The following is a 23,879-nucleotide window of genomic DNA, read 5'->3' on the forward strand; positions in this document are numbered from 1 at the left end:
AATTGACACCAGAAATTCACAGTTTTTATTCGTTTTTTAATGATATATAAAAATATAAAAGTCATGAAACTTTTAAACTTGATGATACTTCTTTACTAGAAATACCACCAACTATATGAACGCCTTAAAACTTAGAATAAAGAATAAAGTGGATAGGAAAACTATTAATGAATTATCATCAAAAACAATATTTAATGATAATTCACTTAAAGTATTCCTATTCGCTACAATAAAATGCGTAGAGCATTGCGATTTTCATAAATTTACTAGAAATGTTTAACTTATTGTTGTGAAAACTTAATTGCAACTTCCGAATGCACCTAATCCAGCTATATTATAGCTTTTAGAGTACACTATAATCAAGTTTTGACCTCCGAGTTTAAAATGGACCAGTTTTCAAAATGGTGAAATCGAGCCCCGTATTATATTATGTTAAACATCTTTAAAGGTCATTTGTGAACAGACTATTTAAAAGCAAACATCTTTATATTCGTGTTCGGTATTACTTACCTCGTTGGTCGATGTAGTTATTGAATTTGTTCTGGCAGACAAAATGTATATAATTTATAATATTATACTGTGTACCGGTATCGTTTGCAGTCACACTATGTACCAATGTAATAATTGATATTATCTGGCTTGCTCGAGGAACCTTTCATTTGTTTACTTGTTCTTTGCCGTGTTTCACGAAACACTACACAAATAAAGTGTCGTTTTAGTTTTTGACGGTGTCCAAAAGATGAAAAAATAATATTATTTCATCATCTCGACAAATTAAACTCACACACAAACTTTTTTTTTAATTTTTCTGTTTCTGTATTAACACGTCCCTGCTGTTAAATTCCATTTTACGGAGTTGGCCCGCCACAGCTATTGTTTATATGCGGTCCGTGTTATTGTTGTCGGAAGACGAGGAAGATGAGGTCTTTTATTTTTCGGTTTTTCGCCATATCGCGTCATGCAGGTGCCGGGAAGAGGCGGAAGTTACCTCGCTCTGAGCCACCACCATCACAAGAAAGCTATTAACGTTTTGTTGTTGTTACCCGGGCGTGTTGTTCTTATTGCCGGGGTACAATCTCCGCGGCACAAAAGGGCGTGCCCCGAACGCCGGATTTAACACCTACTCTAGTTCCAAATATTATATATATATATATATATATATATATATATATATGTATGAGTAGTAGGGGTACTGGGCGGGGGCGAAGAGGGGGGTCCAGCTTTATTAATATTTACAACGATGCCCCATTGCCGCCGCCGTGTGTCGGCAAAAGAAAAGCCTTTAGGGAGCCACATCTCCCGTCCGCCTTTGCCTTTAACGTTAGGACAAAAGCTTCTGTCTCGCGATTTATCACCTCCGCGACCTTTGCACCCGTCGCCGAGCCAAAGATAAAATTCTTAATCGTTTAATGATTTTCACTCATACTTGTCCTGAGAAAACAATACCTTCTTTTTACTTTGTCCCCTCCGACCTTCTTTGTAGGTGTGTTATGTCCAGAAATCGACGAAATAGGTAATTTTATGTATTGAAAATAGGGAATGTAAAATAGGTGTTTGTTTATTATTTAAAATATATTCTGTACAATAGTAAGGCAACACTATTTAAAATACAAAATAGTTTGAATAGATTCATCCATAATACTTATAATAAAATTTCAGTTAATGAAAACTTTGTATTATATCTATTAAAATTAATGTTTAAGTGTAATATATAAATAGCTTATACTTATGTATCTCGGGTACAAAATTTAAAACACCATTTTGTATCTTAAAGTTTATATTTAAAATTTGCCCATTTCTGGTTTTGAAACGGCGACTTATGTTTATTCATTTTCCTCCTATCTTTTACCTTCCCTCTCAGGTCAGATCCCGTGGATCAGATTATACGCGCGGTGCCGGCGTGCAAGTATAATTTTGTCATTTTTAACTGGAAACGAGTTCGGGACGTGCGAAGAATTTTCCTAACGGTTTTTATTGCCTTCAGACATTTTCGAAGAGAATAAAAATATTATATACACACGAGGCTGTTAAAAAAATAAACAAAGAAAAACCTACCTGTAGTGTTGTTGAATATTATCTTTTCGTTTTCTTTTACGACTTGTACGGTTTTTCATGTGTGCCACCAGATATTCACTTATGTGGCCTCCACGCCCGCTGATCCCTCTCTGTAGGTTTGTAGTATCGTCCCCAAGTGTGATCTGCTGCCCCTCTGTTCAGTGACTGTAACAACAGGAAAAGGACTGCAAAGAAATATCAACCGTCGTTGTTTGTTCGCCGAATATTTTGTATATCAACCTTGTGTGTGTGTATTGAAGAGGTCGCCGTTTATTTGATGTGAACGGCCAATTGTATTATACCGTTTTACTGAAACAAGAAAAAAAATACAATACTCCATAATCGCATTGCCGCCTATATTGGACAACTGCGTTGGAGCGGAGCAAGTCCAATCTATTCTTTTATGTGTATAGGTGTTATTGTTATGTGTGTATACACAATGTCCCCTGTAGCGTTTCCTGCTTCGATTCTTTTCTATTTGACTCAAATCAAATAGTATAACGCGTAACTGCCAATTCTCTTTTAGCACTCGCCAGAGAATGAGTGAGTCCATTTGTTTTTTTATTTCAAATCGCACTAAATAATTTGATGTTCCAGTAGGACAATGGCAATTCGCTCTTTATGTGTTTAAAATAATTAGCCTCTAAGGTCATTAAATGTTAATCAGTTGTTGGTAAAAAAAACCAAATAACTGTGTAATCTTATTACGGACATAAATAATACAAAATAACGTAAGTCATTTTATTAGCTTAGTTTATTACTCATAAATAAGTATAATTTTCGGTATTTATAATTTTTAGTATAATAATTAGTGTTCTTTAAGCGAAAGGAAATATTGTAATTAATTTTGTGAAACAGTTACCCACACGTAACACCCAAATGAGAAATTAAATGTCAAACCTTTATTAGCCAAATATGATCTATACAATTTTTAAATAGGTTCATTTTTATACATATTTCTTACACGCTAAAAAGTGTATTTACTTTATACATAGGTGGACGTATCATAATTAAAGTATCATAAAATAAAATAAATTATTTTATAAGTATCAATCGTTGTATGTTGTAAAATTTAATCGGTTTTTCCTTTTCAACGAATATTGATATTTAAAAAGTCATTAAAAAGTAATATTGTATCGTTGATGTGAATTAAACAAGTACCTACTTAAATGTTTTTATCTTGTATGAATTTAACTGACCGAGAGGGGGTAAAAGAGAGGGTTTGTCGACAAGTATTAATATATGCGTTAAAACAAAATAACATATTAATATTATATTGAAATTTGTATGGTATCTATTTTGGATATTTTTTTATTTAACTACCTCCTGCCATGCCGCCTCGTCACATTTTGCGGCAGGTATCCACACGTCGCATACATTTATTATTATTATTATTATAATTACACACATGGCGACGAGCAATTTAAAATGGGAAATTACATTTTGCACGTTATTTAAAATTTAAATTAGAACACGTCTATAATTTCAGATATTAAAACGTGCGTGTGCGTTCATGTGCTAATTTATTCTTTGAATTTCGCCGCTACAAAGACGAATGTTGAACTTAAAACGTTTAATAAAGTTGCCCATATGACTTGTGTTTATAGTATGTTTGTCAGAAGAATAACAATAAACTGATATGCATTAAAAGTATAGCTTCTGTGCTGTTAAAGTAACAAATATAAATGTATTACATTACGTTATTTATTTAGCCGTTGAATAAAAACCATTTCAAACACCATTGCCCTATTTTCCTTTATTTTTGTTATTACTGTAAACACAATTTGTCCTTAATTTTATGTTTATATTGTATACTAATATTATACTTAATATTTAGATATTTTTACAACTAATCGTCGAACTATAATATTTTTTTAATGAAAGTATGCTTAGAATATTTGTTATAGGCCAGTTTATATTTTTTGTTACATTTGACAATTTTTTAGTAGTTGTCGTTGATTTTTATTGAACATTCCCGTAAACTAATATGTACTGCTGCATGTTTGAGAGTTCAAGCCAACAACAACCTGTCAAACCGCAACAAAGTTATATATATCTACAATCGGGTTGGTAATAGGAAACAAAATAATAGTACACAGACGTGAAAAAGTTTAGACCTTAGTTTATAGACTTGTAATAGGGTTTATAGTTTATACCGACCGGCAAGGCACCTTCATGGTCTGTGGTTTCTTTTTTTAATTGTAAAACTAATTTTCGACATGCTCTGTGTGTACCATAATGTGTAGTTTACATTAATTTTTTAGTTCTAACCTTGTACTTGTGATATTATATCATTCATCACTTGACCGATTAAAACTTCGGGTAACGTTATTATGATAATGTTTAGCTTTACGAGCGTTAGATGAACGTCTCGACCACCTCAAACAAATTGGTTTTGTGTTTTATGGTGTCATTATTTTTTTTTTTAACTCGAAGCAACGGACGGACGCGGTCGGTTTTAATGGATATTTTTTTTACGTTTTTAAACCGATAGTATTTTTTCTTTGTCTGAACTTTGTCACCGACTCAAGGAATAAATTAAATTACCAACAGCGATATGAGAAATAGATCAGACGGTTTGCCGCCGCACAGAGTTTTTTCTCTTTGGCTGGCTAAAACGAGTTTTAGAGTTTCTTCCTTTTTGACATATTCCAGTCAATTACAATTTACCAGGAATTCTCGTCTGTCCCGTTTATTGGATTACCTTCTGCTAGAATTGGCGAATTCACCGTTGTCAAACAGAGTATTTGGCCGTTTAAATGTTCCATACCGGCTTGAGCACCTGTGCAATGTTTTTGGACACAAACCGAGGCCGCCTAGAAGTAATGGTCGAGTTAAATAAAGAATCCGACCGTAATGTCTTGAGTTGACTGCAGCGGCTATTGTCAGGGAAAGCTGTGTACTACTTAAGCGGTTAATTCGATGTGATTTCTCGGTGAAATTTTTTTTTTGTTCATTTATAACGAGCACGTTACACTCCGTTATAAGTTTTCAATACCTTGTCAATCAGGTGACAAGTCATAAATCCAAAAATATTATTACTCTTTTTTTTCATCCGTTTGTTGTAGTTTTTGCTGTCGTAATGTTATCGTCGTTTTTTGGCGCACGCTTATAAATCAAGACCTCGTTCATTAACCAAAGGGGGGAGGGACACATTATTATGTGTGTGTGTGGATGTCTATGTATTTTTTATTATTATTATTATTGTTACTGTATTTTTTTTCACTCCGTTAGCGGTGGAGAAATGGGGGTTAACGACTTTAATGTTGCCGGCTATACCGAAATATTAATCAACGCCGGTCACGGCGGCGCCCCAAACAAATTGCCTTAGGAGATATTTTTCGCATTAACCGCTGGCCCCGGGATTTATTAGCATTGGATCTACACTGTGAACAAATAACATAATAAAACATACTTTATTTTTATATATTATTTTTTTGTTAACTCGGCGCGCGCGTAACAGCTGTTAGGAATTGTCAAAACGACCAATACTCTGCGAAAAACGCTATTGGATGCGGTTTTTATTTTTCGACCGGCATTGCTAAATTGCGAAAATATTAGTAGTCGTTTGCCGTAGCACGATTGTATATATACATATAAATAGTAGTGCTAGTGGTTGTAGTTTTTGCTATCGCGTTCTCTCTCTCTCTCTCTCTACTCTGCTACTCTTTCGGTCCGATTCTGTTTAAGTCATAGTCGACCGAACGAAAGAAAAAAAAAGAAAAGAAGGGTCGATGGGCTTACGTATGAAAAAGGTTTAATTCAATGGCGGCCAGCAGAAGAAAAGTGTGTATAAAAGTGCAATCAAGAGTTTCCGAATGGCGCGCGTAAAATTTCAATGGGAAATGTACGACCGAACATATACCCGGACTGTAATGTGTGTATTAGTGTGAGCTTATGACGGGTTTGAGAGTGAAATATCTTAGAAAAAACATTAACGAAGACAAGCAGAAGAACACACCTTTTGTCTATAGCGTGGAAAACACTTTCGACGACTGTTCGACAGAACTTTGTATAATAGTGTGAAAAAGACAGCGGCCATTGTCGCTAAGGGCCAAGTGAAACGTCTAAAATTGTTTTCTCTTATTTTTTCCCCCCATCATTCGCCGTTCTTTTCTCTTATTTTGTCTTGAGTCGAGTGCATCATCAGCATCTTTTAAGTGTCGCCCAAAAAATAATTATTTTCGTCATCCTCCCTCCCAGCCCGACCGGGGAATTATCAAGTCACATTACGCGAGACAGCTCGTCCCCTAACTTAAGTGTCCAACAAACATTCTCTTTAGCGTTATCGACCAAACGCAAAACTTGTCCGTCTCTTAACGCAAACGAAAATCATTTTAACGAAATTAATGCTCGGTGTTTGCGCTAACGACAAAACAAAACAAGTGTACGGGACTTTATTATATTTTGAGAGTCTAGAGTATGCAATTTAATCGACTCAGCCCGCCTCGGTGTAGCGTTAACCATTTTTGTGAATAATCAAACAAAAATTGTTGTACAATTAAAAAATACATTATTATATGTCACCTACAATCGTTATAAACGGCCCAGTTTGATATTTGGAAAGAGAAGGTGAGAATTTCTTCCCAACATTAAAAATAACCTCATTTTTGATTAAACTGCAAAAATAATCTTAACATTTTATTTTAACATTGGTTTTTTTTTTATAAGGACGCTCTAAATAATAATAAAATGGCAAGACAATTATAGCGATTCTCGCTTCATATGGAAAAGTAGATCTTTCCACTTTCTGGTTTCGGTTTTGAGGTTTAATGATACTTCTAATAAATCTCGAATTTTTAGTAGTCGAATTATTCTTGACGCAAATTATGGCCAATTTGGAAATTCGTTGTATATTTGTATCTAAAAATCAATTTTTCCAATTCATTTGTAATTGCCTTACTCGCTTAAAATATTTTGTCTACTGCATTTCGAATAATTGTTCTGCCCGTGTATAATAATATTAAGTATAACCAGACCATGTGATTTGCTAGCCAGTTAAAACAAGTAACGATTTTGGCTCTGTGAGGAGGGGTCATTATTGATTATTATCCTATTACGAACTAAAGCTTTTATTATTTTCTTGAATTAAAAATGTACAAGGAATTAAACAAAAGTTTCTATTGAACTTTGAAAAGTCACCCCATATTTTGTGTGTGCTCTCGAAAAAATACGTTTACAAGTAGTTATTATTATTATTAAAATAAAATGGAGGTCATCGTGCTACGTTTGTGGTGAATCACTCGGTGAACTACGTGACGGCGCTGTGGGTAGGCAAAACAGGTACACCGTTGCGTTGTGCCTATCTATTATATGTAGCGGACCCCGTATTAATTACAGTGTAGGACCTAAAAATGTAGGGTATCGAAGAAACGCTCGGGGCGTGGATTCGGCGAAATGTATGCAAAACGAAAAGTTTTTGTAATAATATTCTAATAATAATAATAATATGCCGTTTATGAATATTAAAATAAGATATCAAAAATGATGTATGGCCACTAAGTAAACGGGCGAAACACTTAAAAGTTGGCGGCGGATGCCGATATAGTCGTCGCGGTGGAGATACTTTTTTTTACTTTTAATTAAAGCCTGTAGTGAAAAAAAAAATAAAAGTTTTTATTTAAAAATTAAAAGCCACTTAATTTATGCGCTCCCGTGTATTGCTGCTGCCTCTTTGGGTTTTTCCGAAAATTGTTTTTGTCAAATTTCAATAATAATCATATTCGCTTTCCACTGAAAACGTACACACTGCGACGATGTATTGTTAAGCAGCGGCAGTAGTTTTCGGCCAACCTAACCTTCGGCGGTGTTCTAAGCGTTACAAAGCCAAATGGCTAGGAGAAGAAGCGAAGGGAGGAAGATCTGGGAATCGAGAAAGGCTTAAACGGTGGCGGAGGCAAAGCAACACGGGCCACCGTCGTGGCATGTTTATTATAATTATTATTATTTACTACGGGAGTACATGCAAAAAGTTAAGCCTCTTTTTCCATTAACGCGAGACGCCCCCGGCATGTGATGCTGTTTTTGCCGTTCAACAAAAGGGAGACGAAGACAGTGGATTCTCTTTCTAATAATATATACCCATGTATATATATATATAGTATACATATTTATATGCAAGTGTATGTGTGCGTGTGTGGCTTATATCGTATAAAATATTATATGATGCGGTATCGGTCAGATAAATGTTTTTCGCCGTCATTTTACCGTTCGAAAAATAAACATCATACATACTATAATAATAATATATATATTTTTCTTCCATCGGTTTTATTGCGGACGTATAAATCGTCGATGTTTATCGTTATTTTAGTGCGCGTCTTTTCTATATCTATCTCGCTTACTCTCCCTCTCGCTCTTAAAAAACGTATGCATAATATATATGTGATAATAATATAAAACAGAAATAATAATAATAATATTAAACGTGCGCGCGCGAACACAGACATAATACTGTGTACTATATTGGATGAAACCTATTAAATTTAGTCGGTACATAATATTATTCGTGTATAATTTTTTCGTGCCCCACTGAAATAACGCGGGAATTAGTATTATTATTATTAACATGCATTATAGGAGCGGTATATATTATTTTTTAAGTGCCGCCTCTTTTCTCTCCCTTACCACTATGGAACGTTTACCCGAAAACTATTAAAACAACATTGGTGGTTATTATACTATTATAAGTTATATTCATATTTTGCACCGGCCTCTGTGCAAAGATACTGATCAGAGACCATAAAAAAAAACGATTTAAATACTTTAATATTTGTTATTAGTATTAATATATCAAGTCGGCCGCGTAAGGGGTATGAGAAACGCAGTGAATTATTGTTCGTTATGATTCATATAGATTTGCGTTACACCAACAGGCAATGGTGGTGGGCGGCGTCAGATTTCTAATGAAATTTCATGTGTGAAAAAAATTTACCTTGTTTTACAATTCTATACACAAGTGGTCGGGGCGGGCCGCGGTTATAATAATTAATTGCCGGCGTCGACGGTTTTTTCGATTACCGCACTCCAGACCGGCCGCCCAACCACCACCACTACCACTGCAGTACCTCACTAGCATTGCCAACGTGTTGCTCGAACGTGCTGATCAAATACACATTTTTTTTATCATCATTTCACGTGTTCTTTCACCCCCGTCCGAAAGTTCAACCGTAATGAAAAGTTTATTACTACTATTATTTTTAAACTTCGATGCGTTTTATAGCCGAAGGTTTTTTTTTATTCTTAAATAAGAGCCGTCAGTCTTTCGCAAAAGGGGAGGGACGAGCGTCGGACTCGTCACAAAAGTGTAGACAATTCGACTAACTTTCATTGTTTTTATTAAAAGTTCTACATTTTGTTGTTATTATTTTCATATATATATATATATATATATATATTTCGTCGAAACACAATCCGACCGCACGCTCCCGTTTTGTGATAGACCAGTCACGCGAGTGTATTATACTTACTCGGAATCGAGTTGAAAAATCGTTGGCGCTCAATACACACACGGAGAATAATTATAACGCTTCGAGTGATACTCGGGACGCGTCTGTATGTGTGGGCACGTGTAAATGTAATATATGATCAAATCCCTCACGGACAGGTCGAATTCGTCTTGCGTCGGAATGACTTATTATGGATTTATTAACCAAGACAGGCGGCCGATGTTCACGTACGGTAAACCCGACGGAGACTGGCAACGGCGGGGGGTAGGGGGTGAGAAAAACGTTAGGATTCTCCCGACCGACCCCTTCGTCGCGGTATGTGACAAGTCCCATTTAGACTGGTGAAAAAAAAAACAAACAAACTAAAGAAACGGAGGCGACAAGTCTATTACACGAGCCCCGGATAAACGCATTAGACGCGAACGCGTATGTCCTCTTTTTCCCCCTACTTGTGTGCGCCACCTGCCGCCCGAGGTCACCGAGAAAAGAAATCCGTAATCCATCACTGTTAGCGCATCTCGCAGGTTTTGTTTGGTACTATCTAGACCGAATGTGAGTAGAAGTAAAAACACATTACATAAGTATCGTTGATTTTGTTTTTGCAAACCGTCTAATTTAATTTCATGTAGCAAAAAAAAAAACAACCTAATTTCAGAGTTACAACCATTTTATTTGATGGTTAACAACAATTAGAAAACCAACGTATAATAATTAATAAAGAACAGTATATTCTCAGCTCCGCGTAAAACTAACAACAATTTTAAAATAAAGAACAAGTAAACCGACAGTTACACACAAATTCTTTGGCTGGTCTGAACTCTTCGGTCGTTGTATTCGCCATAAATATTTAGATTATTGTTAAGAAAGCCTTAAAAAAGTAAAGTATTTTTACATAATTCCATACGCATTTTACTATCATACGCTTTTATGAATAGCTGATTATATATGTCAAGGTGGTGTAATTATTTTACTCAGAGAAAATGTAAATGTTATATATTTTTTTAATAAAGTAATTGACAATTATCAATTTGAGCAGAGTACCTCTAACTGTAATGTGTTAATGTACTAACTCACTTGACCCTAATATTGAGTATTGATGGATATTATTCGACGATTGGAATTTCAGTCACAACGTTTTATAAAATCCTATTAATGGCTATTAATTGTTTAATTCTATTAAGTTAATCAATTTTCTATTAACAAAAAAAATGTTAAGGCATTGGAGACTGGTTTATGTTTGACCTTAAGTTCTAAAGCTGAACTTAAAAAAAAAAACAAATGCCCCATTTTTTGTGAAAAGAGATAAATACTTACCTTGAAAATGATGTAGACATACAATTTTGGCTTTACAAAGCACCTATAGTGTACATTTTTTTCCCAAATAGCTTGTACTTTTATGAACCTAATAAATTTAGTAAATAAAAAGTGATTGTGGTTCACATAAAAGCTGAATGATTTTAATTGTAATTTTGCCTACGAGAACAAGACCTAGGAATTGTCTTGTAATCTTTTTAGGTTTTTCCCTCGATAATAACACGTTAAAGTAATTTCGAGATTGCCCGAAAAAAAATGAAGCCTATTATTTACTATATAATATATATTATGTATTTTGTTCACTATTGTCTATGTCGACGGCTATTACTAGAAATACATGTAATGTAATTATATAATCTATATATTACCTACGGTTAAGTTTGAAGTTTTCGTTGATCCCAGAGTTTCCAGTAACATCATTGTGGTAAATCTAACGTTTGTATATAAAGCGTATAAAAGTTCTCCTTAGGAATTAATTCGAGAATAAATTGTGCTTTCTTATTTTTTTAAGCCTGAAATAACATTGGCAAGAAAGAGAATTTTAGGAAAAAGTACAATATTTTTCTTTTTTTTGTTCAAGAGCTGACAGAATATTATTAGTTGGTAATATTTATACTAGTTTATTCCACGAAACACTGTATAGTATACAGTGTATATGCACTATCCATGATTCTGTTTATGATACTTTTTTTTTGTGAGCCACTGAATTAACTAATTATTATCTATATAATATACATGTATATGTATACATCTTTTTAATCAGAACTGACTCTTGAAATAAGTAAATTAAGTCGGAAACAAAAGAACTGCAAGACTAAAACTCTCGCCGTCGGTCAGTAATAAAAACCATTTGAAAACTAAAGAGTCTTTTTTTGTTTAATGGTCTTTAGGTATACTGACGTTTGTTTTTGCTAAACAATTGGCAAGATTGCCTGCCGTTTCGATGTTATTTTCCCCTTCATTAATTAACCCCTGCGCTCATATTTTTCTTTAATCTCAAATGCAGTATTATTTCAATGTGCACTCAACTATCCAGCACTGCGAAATTATTCAATGTCGTATGTATGTAAATTTATATACACCACCGGGGATTACAATACAGGATTAATGTTTAAGACTATATATATATTAGAAAACCCAGTCTCTGCTCCTCCTCTTCTATTAACGCGACCCGTTCTCATCATCAAAAAAGGTATGTAGCCGTGGTACGTTGATTTGATTAGGCGATAGAAAGCCCGGAGCATCGTGAGAACTTAGTCGCTGCTCGTCGAAAATTGATAAAAATAATTTCCAGTTAAATTATGCATACTCTTTTATATTATTTAGGTTAATTTGAAATTTCCATTTAAACCCTCTGAAGTTTACGGACGGGTATGTTGGCTGCTCGAATTTACAATGTTACAGACAACGTGTATTGTAAATTGTAAAAATGTTCAATATTAACTATAGATAATAAAAAGACACTAATTAAAAAATAAATTACTGACATATTAAATTCTCAATTTAATTCCTATCATTGGAAGAAAATGCTCACCTTAGTGTTAGCAAATGTAAGTAAATGAACTACTAGTAAATGCAATTTAAACAACATTCAGTTTATTTGAAACAGTCATTAGTTTAAATGTAGAGATAAACATAAAACTGATATTCTGAAAAGCTCTTGTTTATAAATTATTTTTTTCCTTTTTATTAACTGGCCTTTTATATTTTTTAGAAGTCCAGTCGATATATTCTCAATGAGATATTACGCTTTTAAAAGTTACAAACTTTATAAATACGTTTTGATAAATTAATGAATAGTCTGACTTTTTAAATGTTTGCTGTTCAAAAACTTGTTTTTATTTAAAATCGACAAAAAGATGGTTAACCGATATGGCACTTGTATACTAATATATTATATCAGCACATCATTGTGAAACTAATATCTCTTACATACGATTCTTTGAGTAATATTGAAAAGCGTGACAATCCTCAAGTCGAACATTGATGCACGACTTACGACCAAATATTGTTATGTACCACGACGGCGGCAGACAGCAAATAATTTATGGTAGAAGGGTTCATTGAAATATGTCCTTCGGGCATTTTGGCGGGAGGAAAGAGTCGCCCAGTCGTCACTTCAGCCTTATCGGTACATAATAGTTCAATAAGGGTCTTTTGGTCGCAACGAAAAAAGTCCCTCATGCATGTAAATTGCGGAATAAAAGAATTTGGCGTACGAATTGGTACATCAAAAGACTCCACTCCGGGACATGACCATTAAATACTATAGTGATGTATCATAAAAAAATAAACGAAGCATTCACTTGATCTTTTTGTACGGCGGAATGACTTTTTCCCCGTGTGGATGATTTTAAGTGGATGTGCACCGAAAGTGATCCCTTGCTGTCCCTTCCCACAAAATAGCCTAAAGCCACTTTACTTGTTTAATATGCCAAGCGACGATCGCCGACGGTGTGCTTTTCGCGTAGGGGTGCATTTATAATGTCATCGTCGTCTAGATGAAATTAAATCCTAATACTAGGGCAAAGAGGTGGATTATGGATTATTAAAATCGACGGCATGCACCCACGAAGAAAAATAGACGGGAAAGGGGGGGGGGAGAGAGGATAACCGGGCGCAACTCTCTTGGTAGAAGTGTCTTGTGGTGGAGAGCGGCAGAAGTTTAATATAGTTATGCATCTTGAGAATAAAAGAGGTACGTCGTCTACGGGGAACAAAGCGCAATATCCCCAAGACCTTTGCACATCTGCTGTCGGAGAGATGACTTTTTTTCGTGCTATATCTTATATATATTTTATGTATTGCCACAACCTGGATCGTTATTAAAAGAGCGGACCGTCGCGTCGAACGGGTTTTGTATATATTTATTTTTATACAAATAATTATTATTTCTTAGCAAGCCGTCAGCTCACGGACGTTGTGTTGGGTTTCCAGATGAACCACCTGAGTCCGACCGTAGACGGTACCACCATCGTTTTTTTTTTATTCTAAGTAGCTAATATTATTATTTTATAACATGAAAGCAAACAGAAGTAACGAAAAACGCGGCTTTGGTTATTAGATGGGCATTTTCGTGGGTGTCTGTGTATGTTTTATTATATGTTTGTCGCGATGAATGTTGCGACATCATATAAATAATGACGTTAAGTGTGTTTGAATAATCTAAAATAGATGACTCGAAAAGTTCTCGGAAGTTTTTTCATTATAAAATGTAAAGTGATATATATATTCACACACTCACAGGCGGTGTGAAGCTTATTTCTTGACAGCGCGGCCATAATATAATTTATGTATGATAACTGAATCAGCCGCGTTCACTCTTTACTTTTCTTTTGTTGGATCCAAAAAATATGTAATATAATATTATACATGAGATCGAATCGAGGATTATGCAGTATTCACTTACCTAGCTTTGTTTTTTTTTTTCATAATATTTTCTTTATATCGCCGTCCACTTTTGAGAGGTTTTTCATGTTTCAACATTTATGTGTGTAAACACCGTGACGGAGGACAAATTTCCACCATTTTTGTACGCATCATAAGTAAATTTCTGGTTTAATGTTCTTTAAAATAGTGTATACAATATTCATATATAAGAGATACATATTATATTATGTTTTTTTACTTAGAAAAAAAAACCTTGAAACGTTATTTTAAAATAACATGAAATATATTTTTAATTGGTTTTCACTCCTTGAAATGCATTATGGATGAACTTTTGTAAAATCATCTAGTTTATAACGAAACTATTTCAACCTCGAACAGGAGATTAAAAACTGTCGCAGGAGGAGAAAAAGAAAAATGTTAAAACTAACAAAATCCTCAAACTAAAAAAAAAAGCTAGCACAAAGTTTTTTTAGAGAAGAGCAAAATTGAATTTAAAAAAAAAACGCGAGGTCACTTTCCAGGGTTTCTACCAAAAGGCTATTATCCAAAACTAGTTATCGACCAATCAAAATGTTCAGAAAATATTCTTAATTTTAAAAATTTACTAACCGCCATTTATGATTTTATTCCATGTTAAACTTAAAATGCGTACTAGATCAATTTGTATCAAATATTGCCTAATTTTGCCTCTTAATATATGCATTTTTCCGTTTTCCATAGCTCAACAATCAGTTGGGATTGCATAAACGATACGCATTTGAACCACCACTCATAGTGAAAACTCAATACATGCTAACCTCGCATAGTGGTCTAGAATATATAATAAGCGCAAAAAAACTAATAAAAAAAAAGTTGTTTTAATATAGAATTCTGACGATAAACTGGTTGTCTTTAACATATTGATTACAAATATAACCTTTTGTATACCTATATCGAAACAAATCCCGATAAGAAATGCATTTTCGTGAGCAAATGTACATTTTTGTATAAACGTGGAAAATAAATTATTAATTATTAGATAGGTACTATATAAATTCGAATATTAGATATTTATAAGAGGTTAATTTTAAAATTGATATCAAATTTGAGTTCAGCGTTTCCAAAATTATATTTATCAATATGCGACATAAAAAATTGCACATAAATAAAAAACAATATTTTACAATACCCTAACCATTTTTTTACCCTTCCTAACTCTTTATGTTAATTAAAAAATTGATACCATTTTCGAAATCAACAATTCTAAAAACATGTAAATCAATATGCAAAATATTTTTTTTTTCAAAATTTAAAAAACACCCTCTAACCTCCTAAATAGGAGGTTAATTTTAAAACTAGAATTTAGTGACCTGTAAAACGTATAATTTGACCTACCACGTGGTTTCCTAACCTAAAATATAAACGATAATAACTACGACGCGCTAAACATTGCCCCGGTCCGTCGACTATTATTAATTTTATGACGCGACGGTTCGATTTTGAGTGGAAGGTAACGACGGTGTTGACAAAACGCTGTCGAGTTGTCTATTTCTTTTAGTCCAAACTTTGTACAGACGCCGAGGCCGTAACTGAAGGGTTCCGAGGGTGTGCGGATTATCAACAACAATAATGCAAATATAATAAACCGTAATTAACGACCCGGTTCAGTCCAGCTGATAAACAGTTGTGTGTCCCCGGGGTGCCTCAGTGTCGTGTCTTAATTAAATTTTATTAACCCAAGAGAGACGAAGGTACTAATGTAAACGGGTCGAAGCACGGTTCAAGTTTCACGGTTGTGCGTTAAAATAATATTTTATATGTATTTATATGTATATATGTTGGGTTATCGTCAAGGGGCACTGTAAAACATGAACAAATTTAAAAAAACCTTTTCGATTTTTGGTTGTAAAATAAATATAACAATAATAATTCAAACGTGTTTTTGCAGTCGGTACTCAAAATGTTTTAAGACCAACTATTAAACTCGAAATTGTATTTATACCGTATTATATTTTATTAAATGCCTTCAGTGGTTTATCACAGTAATTTGCTACATACCCCTCGATTTAGTTTCATTATACAATGCATCATGTCGTCATGATGTGACATTGAATAAAGTTATTATGCAATGTGTCATGCAAAAGTCATCGCTTGTATTATTGTCTTAAACGATGTTTAAACATTATTTTTGTTAACGCCCAACCAATGTTTGTTAATATTTTCAAAATGCAAAACTCAGTTGGAACTATAGAAAACTAAAGAATGTTTATATTAATAATTTTTTAATACTTTCTCAACTTTCAAACTTTCTTGAGTCTTAAGTTGTTATTGATCAATTAATCAATTATTGGTAAAGTAGTTTTTAGTACCATTTTTTACAGTGAGCCCTTATTGACGAAAACAATTAGACGAATCTGTTGGGTATAATTTCTTAATCTTACTAATATATTTTACAATAACTATTGTTAAAATTCTTAAAAACGACCAACTATTCTTAGGGCAACAATACGCGTGTATTTTATATTAATTAGTATATTTTACACAAAACAAAATAATATTTTACTATAATGCTTTATTGGTATACACATTTTACAACTTCCCTTTAAAATAATAGTTTAGACATATTTATGATCAATAACGTCTTTTAAAAAAACGTTAAAAGGAAAAATTAAAAACATTTAATTTAAACATCTGACCGTAATATACGGGTTTGAAATTACACAGACAAATATATTTAATTACTAGTTTTAATCGTTAAATGTAATGAATTACAAATTACGTAATTGAATTATAAGTATACTTACGAGTTACAACTTTTGTTTAATCTTAACGCAAAAAGAAAATTTGAAAATTCCGATTCATACATTTTTTTTGTTTAAAAAAAAACCCTTCATAGTGAAACATTTTAGGTTTTCCTTAATTTGGTTATTTAAATGCGTTTTCTTGAACGCTATTTTCAAAATATGTTAACCGCTCACCGCTAACCTTGCAGTCGGTCAGTCGGTGTACGTTCATTAACAGCTCTCGAGTTCTCTCCATAATTATACGTAACACGCTGACGTCGAGTAAAGTTCACTGTTTGGTTAACTCTCCCTCCACCACACTCCTTGTATGGGTTAGGGTCAGCCGACGCGACGCCTCCGTCAGTCTACTGTCTTCCTTCCCCTCTCTTTGTAACAAGATTACATTGTTCGGTAAATATTTGCACCAAAGTCACATGTACCGAATAATGTCACTATAGTATGTCCCGGGGCATGCGTGATATTATATTGTTTGCGGTCGGCTTGGCACTTGTTGCTCGCGCGTGTAAGAATTTCGGGCTGTGCGCTCCAGGGAAATAATATAATACCGCATGTACGTGTAAACAAAAAAGTAAATAAAATGTTTTAACGATGTCTTCTATTTGGTTTCTTTTTACAGAAAAAGAGTTGCCACCGGGATTTCCGGTAATCACCGAGGGTCCGGGCACTCACAAATCCATCGAAGTCGCCCACAACGCAGTGCTGCAGTGTTCGGCCTCGGGTAATCCACCACCGACCATCTACTGGCTTAAGGAAAACATGCGGCTCGACCTGGAGACCAACCCGAGATACTCGATACTGGACAAAGGCTACCCAGGTACGTCTTTCTTTTTACTAACAACTCCTCTCTAGTTTTACTGCTGACGGGTATAGTTTTTTTTTTTGTTCCCGCCTAATGCGACGCATCTTTTCCTCGTGTAACTTCTGGCTTAAGCAAATGATCCAGGCGGTCGTAAAATTGCCTTTGGGGCATCAGTTTTATTGGCTCGACCAGAAGGCGTGCGACGCTCTTTACGGTTTAGACCCGCATAAGCCGCTCTCAATTTGTTCCACCTTCCGCCATTATGTACAAATTATATAGTATGATATGTCCTTTTTACCCTATACTTGGACTTTGTTTTACCGATTGCATTATGTAGTCCTTGAACATTTAAAACTAGTTTGTTTTACTACTATTAATAAACTATTTTACGATTACATGTCAAGGTGTTACTGTTCAACGCCTAGTTGACAACCATTTTTAGTTCTTTATAATCGGGTAGATACGAGTATTTAGAATGCTCGTTGTCTCCACTTAAGCTGAAGTTTAACAATGATGGGGTTTTATTTTTTTTAAATATTTTTGTGTCTGGATCTACGATAATTTCATAACTACCGGATAGATTTCTCCGTGATCTAGCATTAGATGTAGTTATTGGACTTGAGGCCTGAAAATTAGACTGTAAGTAAAAGTCAAATACACGTTTATAGTTTCACATTGAAGTGTTTATTTAAAAGTGATTTTATCACTTTTAATTATAGTATTTTACTTTTTATTTTGATCATAACTCTTGATCATTTATCTATTTACACGGATGTACAAAAAATTGTATTTGATACTGCACTGTATGTGTATTGTGTATGTACAATTTGTATAAATCAAATCATACACATTTGTATTGATTAAACAAAAAAATAAATCAAATCTTGATTGACAAATTGAAGTGTCTGTAGCAATATCTTATAATATGATGAAATTTAGTTTTCGAATTTATAATCGTTTTAATAATATATCTACTAACTTGATAATAAATACTAACTTTTATTTTTTTATGGGATGACCAAACCCCTCATTATGTCTCTGATATTTGCTATTGTAGCAACTTACTGTTTTTGGTACTTAGGGTGGCTTACAATCCTATTTCGTTTTGTGTATATATATATTTTTTTTTACAGTGTATATCCACGAGTCTGTTACTAACCGTCAATTATATTATATTTAATGTTCTTTTATAAACTTTATTTAAAAGTGTTTTTTACATTCCCCCCCTCCTTTTTTTAAAATTAAAAACTAGTACAACACATGTTCTTTGTGCTGGAGACCATTTACCATTTGCAGTTGTGACGCACACAACCAACAGAAATCATTTTCAGCGGTTTTTGTGTTTTATGTGTCTTGTTTTGATTTACTCTAGCATCACTCGCTCGGTGCGAATTTATTTTAATCAGAATTACAACCACGTGTAATACGTGTAAAACGTTAACCGGATGCGAACGTTAATAGCATGCGAATATTTTAAATGTTATCAAACGAGTTTGGCGTACTTTTAGGAATTCGAGAATGTTCAGGTGGTTTTATTAACGATTAATGTCTTATTATCTCGACGAAATTCCAGCCAACATGGTAGCGAGTACCTTAACTCGATTATTTTCTGCTGTAAATCATGAGAAAGTTATAACATTATTAATTATTATTCTAAAACGATTACGAAGTTCGTTCGGACTCTCAGGTAAAACATGCTAGAAGGTGTATAGACCATATAAAGTTAAATAATGAACGCCGATAAATATCATTACACTTAATTCGTATCGAAACTAGCTGCAAATCTTATTACGTGCCCTAACCATAATATATCTTTGTGGAGAAGTTAACAAATGTAAGATCGGATCCAACTGACTTCCGAACTATTTTGGGAGACTACGTTTAAACCGACCGTAATGTTATATTATGTAACTTTTAACCTCAGTTTAAAAAGTATATTATGATGTATTTCATAATGTATGTAATACAAATATTCATTCACACGGTTTCGAATATTTTTTATTTATCTGTCTGCTGTAACGTTTAGTTAGAATTTAAAACAGGCCTTTTACTGATTAAACCTTCTACCTACCTGTTTTTTTGCAAATAAAAGTTTTTTAGATTTGCCTAAATTGTCGGTCTAGTTTTATTTTTTAGTTTCACCTTAAGTTTAATCCCTAGCATACTTTCTTCACCTCCTGGCCTCATTTCGATTCGTAGCTACCCTATTTCGGCGTATTAAAAAGAAGAATTGGTGTCATAATAGTTTAACAGCAGCAACATAAGTCAGTTTTTTTTATATATTATGACTGAAGATAAATGTCATTTACTTTTTAAATTGTCTGAATATTTGCATAAAAAAATGCGGAAGTAAAAAGTTCTTCATACGGCTTAAATCCTATTCTTACACCTAACAATTAGTAAACAATATTAAAATATCTTACTCGAGCATATTATATAAAAAAAGAGTTCATTGAGTATATTAACAGCTAACTAGCTCTTGCCAAATTGGTCATTAGTTATAGTTAGACTGACCGGGGTTAAACACAAAGGAAACAAAACTTTTAATTAGCCGCATCATGGAAAACTCCAATTTATAATCCCTGAACTAACATTACAGAGTTGTCATTTTACGATATTACACTCACAACTAAAGTAATTATTTAATGGTTTTCATTCATTAAGAAATGGTGAGGTGTAGCCTTAATCAAGTATTTATGTTTTAAATTTAAATTTACGTTACAACACTTAGAATAAAGATGTATACAGTATTGACTATATTTATAATCAATTAAGTAAAACAATATAAGAATCCTATAAATAAAATAAAGGTCAAAAACTGTTTAAAAATATTTAAACAATTATAATTTTAAAATGATTAATTTTTATATAAAATAGGAACACGCCAATAATAAATTAATATATTTTTAATTTTAAAAAAACGTTTCATGATTGGTCCAAACGGAAACAACATTCTTTAATTTTTATACCTGTCCATAGAGTTCATACAGCATTATAAATAGCTGCCATAAAATCTAGTGCAAATATAAAGATCCGCCGTGAAGCTCTTGATTTAAATATGTAAATTCTTGTTTTTAATTTATTTATTAGGCAGCAAAAAATGTGCCAGAGAAACGTAATGTTTTTTTATATGTATTTATGGCATACTAACTATTTATAAAACATATTTGGTGCAGTTCTGAAAAGTATGATAGATCTGTAAGCGTTTTACATATTATTTACACAAGATTAATATCTGAGATGTACTTGTAAAGAATTGCTTTACGCTTAGCATCTTTATTTAATTTTGTTTTTATTCGACTGTGTAGGCTCATACGCATTGTGGTTATGCGAAGTGGCATCAGCAACTATATTTTGTTCAGCATCTAGCTATACAACTTTTGCATATTTTCCCTGTGCTTTTCTGAAAATTTGGACGTATCTTACCAGTTGTAGCTTTACTACCCGTCGAATCTACCTGTTTTTTGGGCTCAACATGTTTGTTTTCAACCAAAATTTAATTTTATTACATAACGAATCTTTATGGTTGGAAAATTCCATATAGTTAATCGGTATATGTTTTAAATTGATTCCTTAACGTATAAAATAGTTGTTTTACCGTGACTTGTATGTTGTGTGCATTGCAGGCTGATATAAGGCCGATTGCCATACACATGACTTTTGGCCTTGCGACAATAGCAATTAATTCTAGTTACAGAACAAAATGGTTGGCGGTCGTAAGTTTTTCCAAATCCTTTAAACCTTTAATGGACAATGAGAAGTCACATAATAATAATATATAGTAGCCACATGGACATCAATAAACGACGTCGCTGTCGCGTTTTCACTAAACACGAGTTTAAATACTAAATATATGCTGCACCAATCTGATAGGCAGCCATTTTTTATCCACGTGCAGTGTTGCCAGCAAAATACGGCGTAGCACGATCTGTGATCTTTATGCGTTGTTCAGGGTAGTCGATCAATAGGCGACGGACTGCGATTGTTATTGTAGGTGTTCAGTAAAAACAACATATTATTATTTATTATTATTGACCGTCGTCGTTATTTTATATTTTCTATAATTTTTTGTTTCACCGGAATTGCATTACCAGAATGTTTATAACGTGCACCATGCGCGAGCGATGCAAAATTACAGGCACGCAAACCCTTTTTCGAGTTGCCGCCGCACGCGGGAGAAAAGTTTTTATAATGAAAAAGCGTTAATGATTCTATTCTCGGGAGTCGCGTGCGAAGGGGCAATTTTTTTAGTATTCCGTTGGAAATAATATAATAAAAAAAAATAAAAACGTAAGAATAACAAAACCATGCTGCCGGCGACGGACACTAATAACTTTGTCTAGGTATATAGTAGGAAGACCGTCGTCTGGGAATAGTATAAGTTAATTAACCAGTTTCTTTCAAACCGGTCGAACACGATAACACCAACGAGCGGGGTCGACTATTGGAATATTTTTTTTCTTTCTCCATACGAGTATCCCGTAATAATAATATGCATTTTATATATTTCCACGACAACTCAACTGCGATACAACTTTTAGGGATATGCTCGTAAAGGTATAATAGACGGTTCAAGAGCTAAGCAAAGAAAAAAAAAATAACGGCCAAACAGGGTTTTACCAGTATGAAAACTTTGACATTTCAACACTTTCAACGGAACGTATGTATATATTTATTTTCGCGAATATATATAGACTTTAACGTATAACTTTTGGTCGGGTAAACACAATATTATGGAGAAATAAAAGTTTGGGGCTTACTGGGTTACGTTGGCTCTTTGAAATGGTGTGTAGCCAACAGAAAAGGAGAAAACATATAATGAATAACAACCTGAGTCTGACGATGACTTCTCTGACGTGAACTTCCTTTTTTATCCAGTATTTTCCTTCTATTATTGACCAGCAATATCAAATACTACGCTTGAGAATTATTTATATGATATATATGTATATTGTTGTTCATAATCGTAAAAAAAAAAAAAATCCTTGACAGCTGTCAATAGCTTAAATACATTCTCAACTTCGCGCTGAAAATAAAAAATACCTCTACAATTGTTATCGTGTACGTGCTATTCTTTTATTATCTATGTTTTAATTATATATTGTAATATTTTGTTCTTTCGCAAATAAAAATTCTTGGCACGTTAAATATTTTTTTTTATTTGTTATTATTAATAACTCAAATAATAGAGAATTTTTTTCCTAATTGTATTATAAACCTGCTAACTAGGAAATTGAATTTATTTACAGCGGATAATAATTTACCGACAAACTGGACTGAAACAATTAAAATATTAGTTAATCATCAAGGCACAACTTTATGTTATAATATATATCATATACTCTCATTAAATAATGTGATGTTAGCGTGTACTCAGGTTTATGCTTTTGTCGTTTTTTCATGTAGTCTGCATTAGATCATACCGTAAGCTACACGAACTTTTGTTACTACAATTCCATATTAATCATCATAACCAAATGTTATATTCATTTTATTTACTCTTAGTAGCCAGTAATCTTATTTACAGCTAGAGAAGGTATCAATTATCTTGTGCTAAAGAGTCGCAGATTTTCTTTTTGGGATTACTTATTATATAGAAAAGTTACAGCTACTTAAGTAATTGTAATTATAATCTACAAAATCATAAATTCGATACTGACATTTTATAAGGGGTTGCCCAATTCGTTTGTATTTTAGTCTTATTATAATTAGGTACTTTGTCATTATCAACATATTGTGTTAACTGATGAAATAGAAACGTCACGCGATCAGCAGCTGCGGTTGGATTTTTAGTTTTTTATGATCTAGAATCAATGTCAAAATACATAAAAACATAGAGAGAAAAATATTTTGAATGTGTTAACAGAACTTCGGTTTCCTACACGTTATTCATTAAAATTCTAAATCAATTATAATTTATTGCAGTTAGATTATTTTTTACGCACATTTTCTTTTACTAGTTATTGTTTTATATAAATCACTATGCACGTCATGTGTCCCTCGAGGTAACGATAGAAGGCGGTTGTCGATCACAATAAAGTCCCTCTTGTGTTACTTTATACATTTATATAATATGTATGCAGTGGCAGC

General features: G+C 33.3%; 1 protein-coding gene across 4 annotated transcripts in view; it reads left to right on the plus strand.

Annotated features, from left to right (window-relative positions):
* Positions 1-23,879, plus strand: part of LOC126847449 (tyrosine-protein phosphatase Lar) — a 123,010-nt gene that overhangs the window by 59,152 nt on the left and 39,979 nt on the right. For all 4 annotated transcript variants that reach the window (XM_050587669.1, XM_050587673.1, XM_050587671.1 and 1 more), the window contains one exon: positions 17,607-17,804. In XM_050587669.1, coding sequence (XP_050443626.1) covers positions 17,607-17,804 — 198 coding nt within the window. The remainder of the gene's footprint in view (positions 1-17,606; positions 17,805-23,879) is intronic.

The sequence above is a fragment of the Adelges cooleyi genome, unplaced genomic scaffold, assembly GCF_023614345.1.
Source record: "Adelges cooleyi isolate 19-005CV unplaced genomic scaffold, UGA_ACOO_1.1 ACOO_flye_CR_arks_rails_tigmint_CR_PRNA_108, whole genome shotgun sequence".
Taxonomy (NCBI): Eukaryota; Metazoa; Arthropoda; class Insecta; order Hemiptera; family Adelgidae; genus Adelges; species Adelges cooleyi.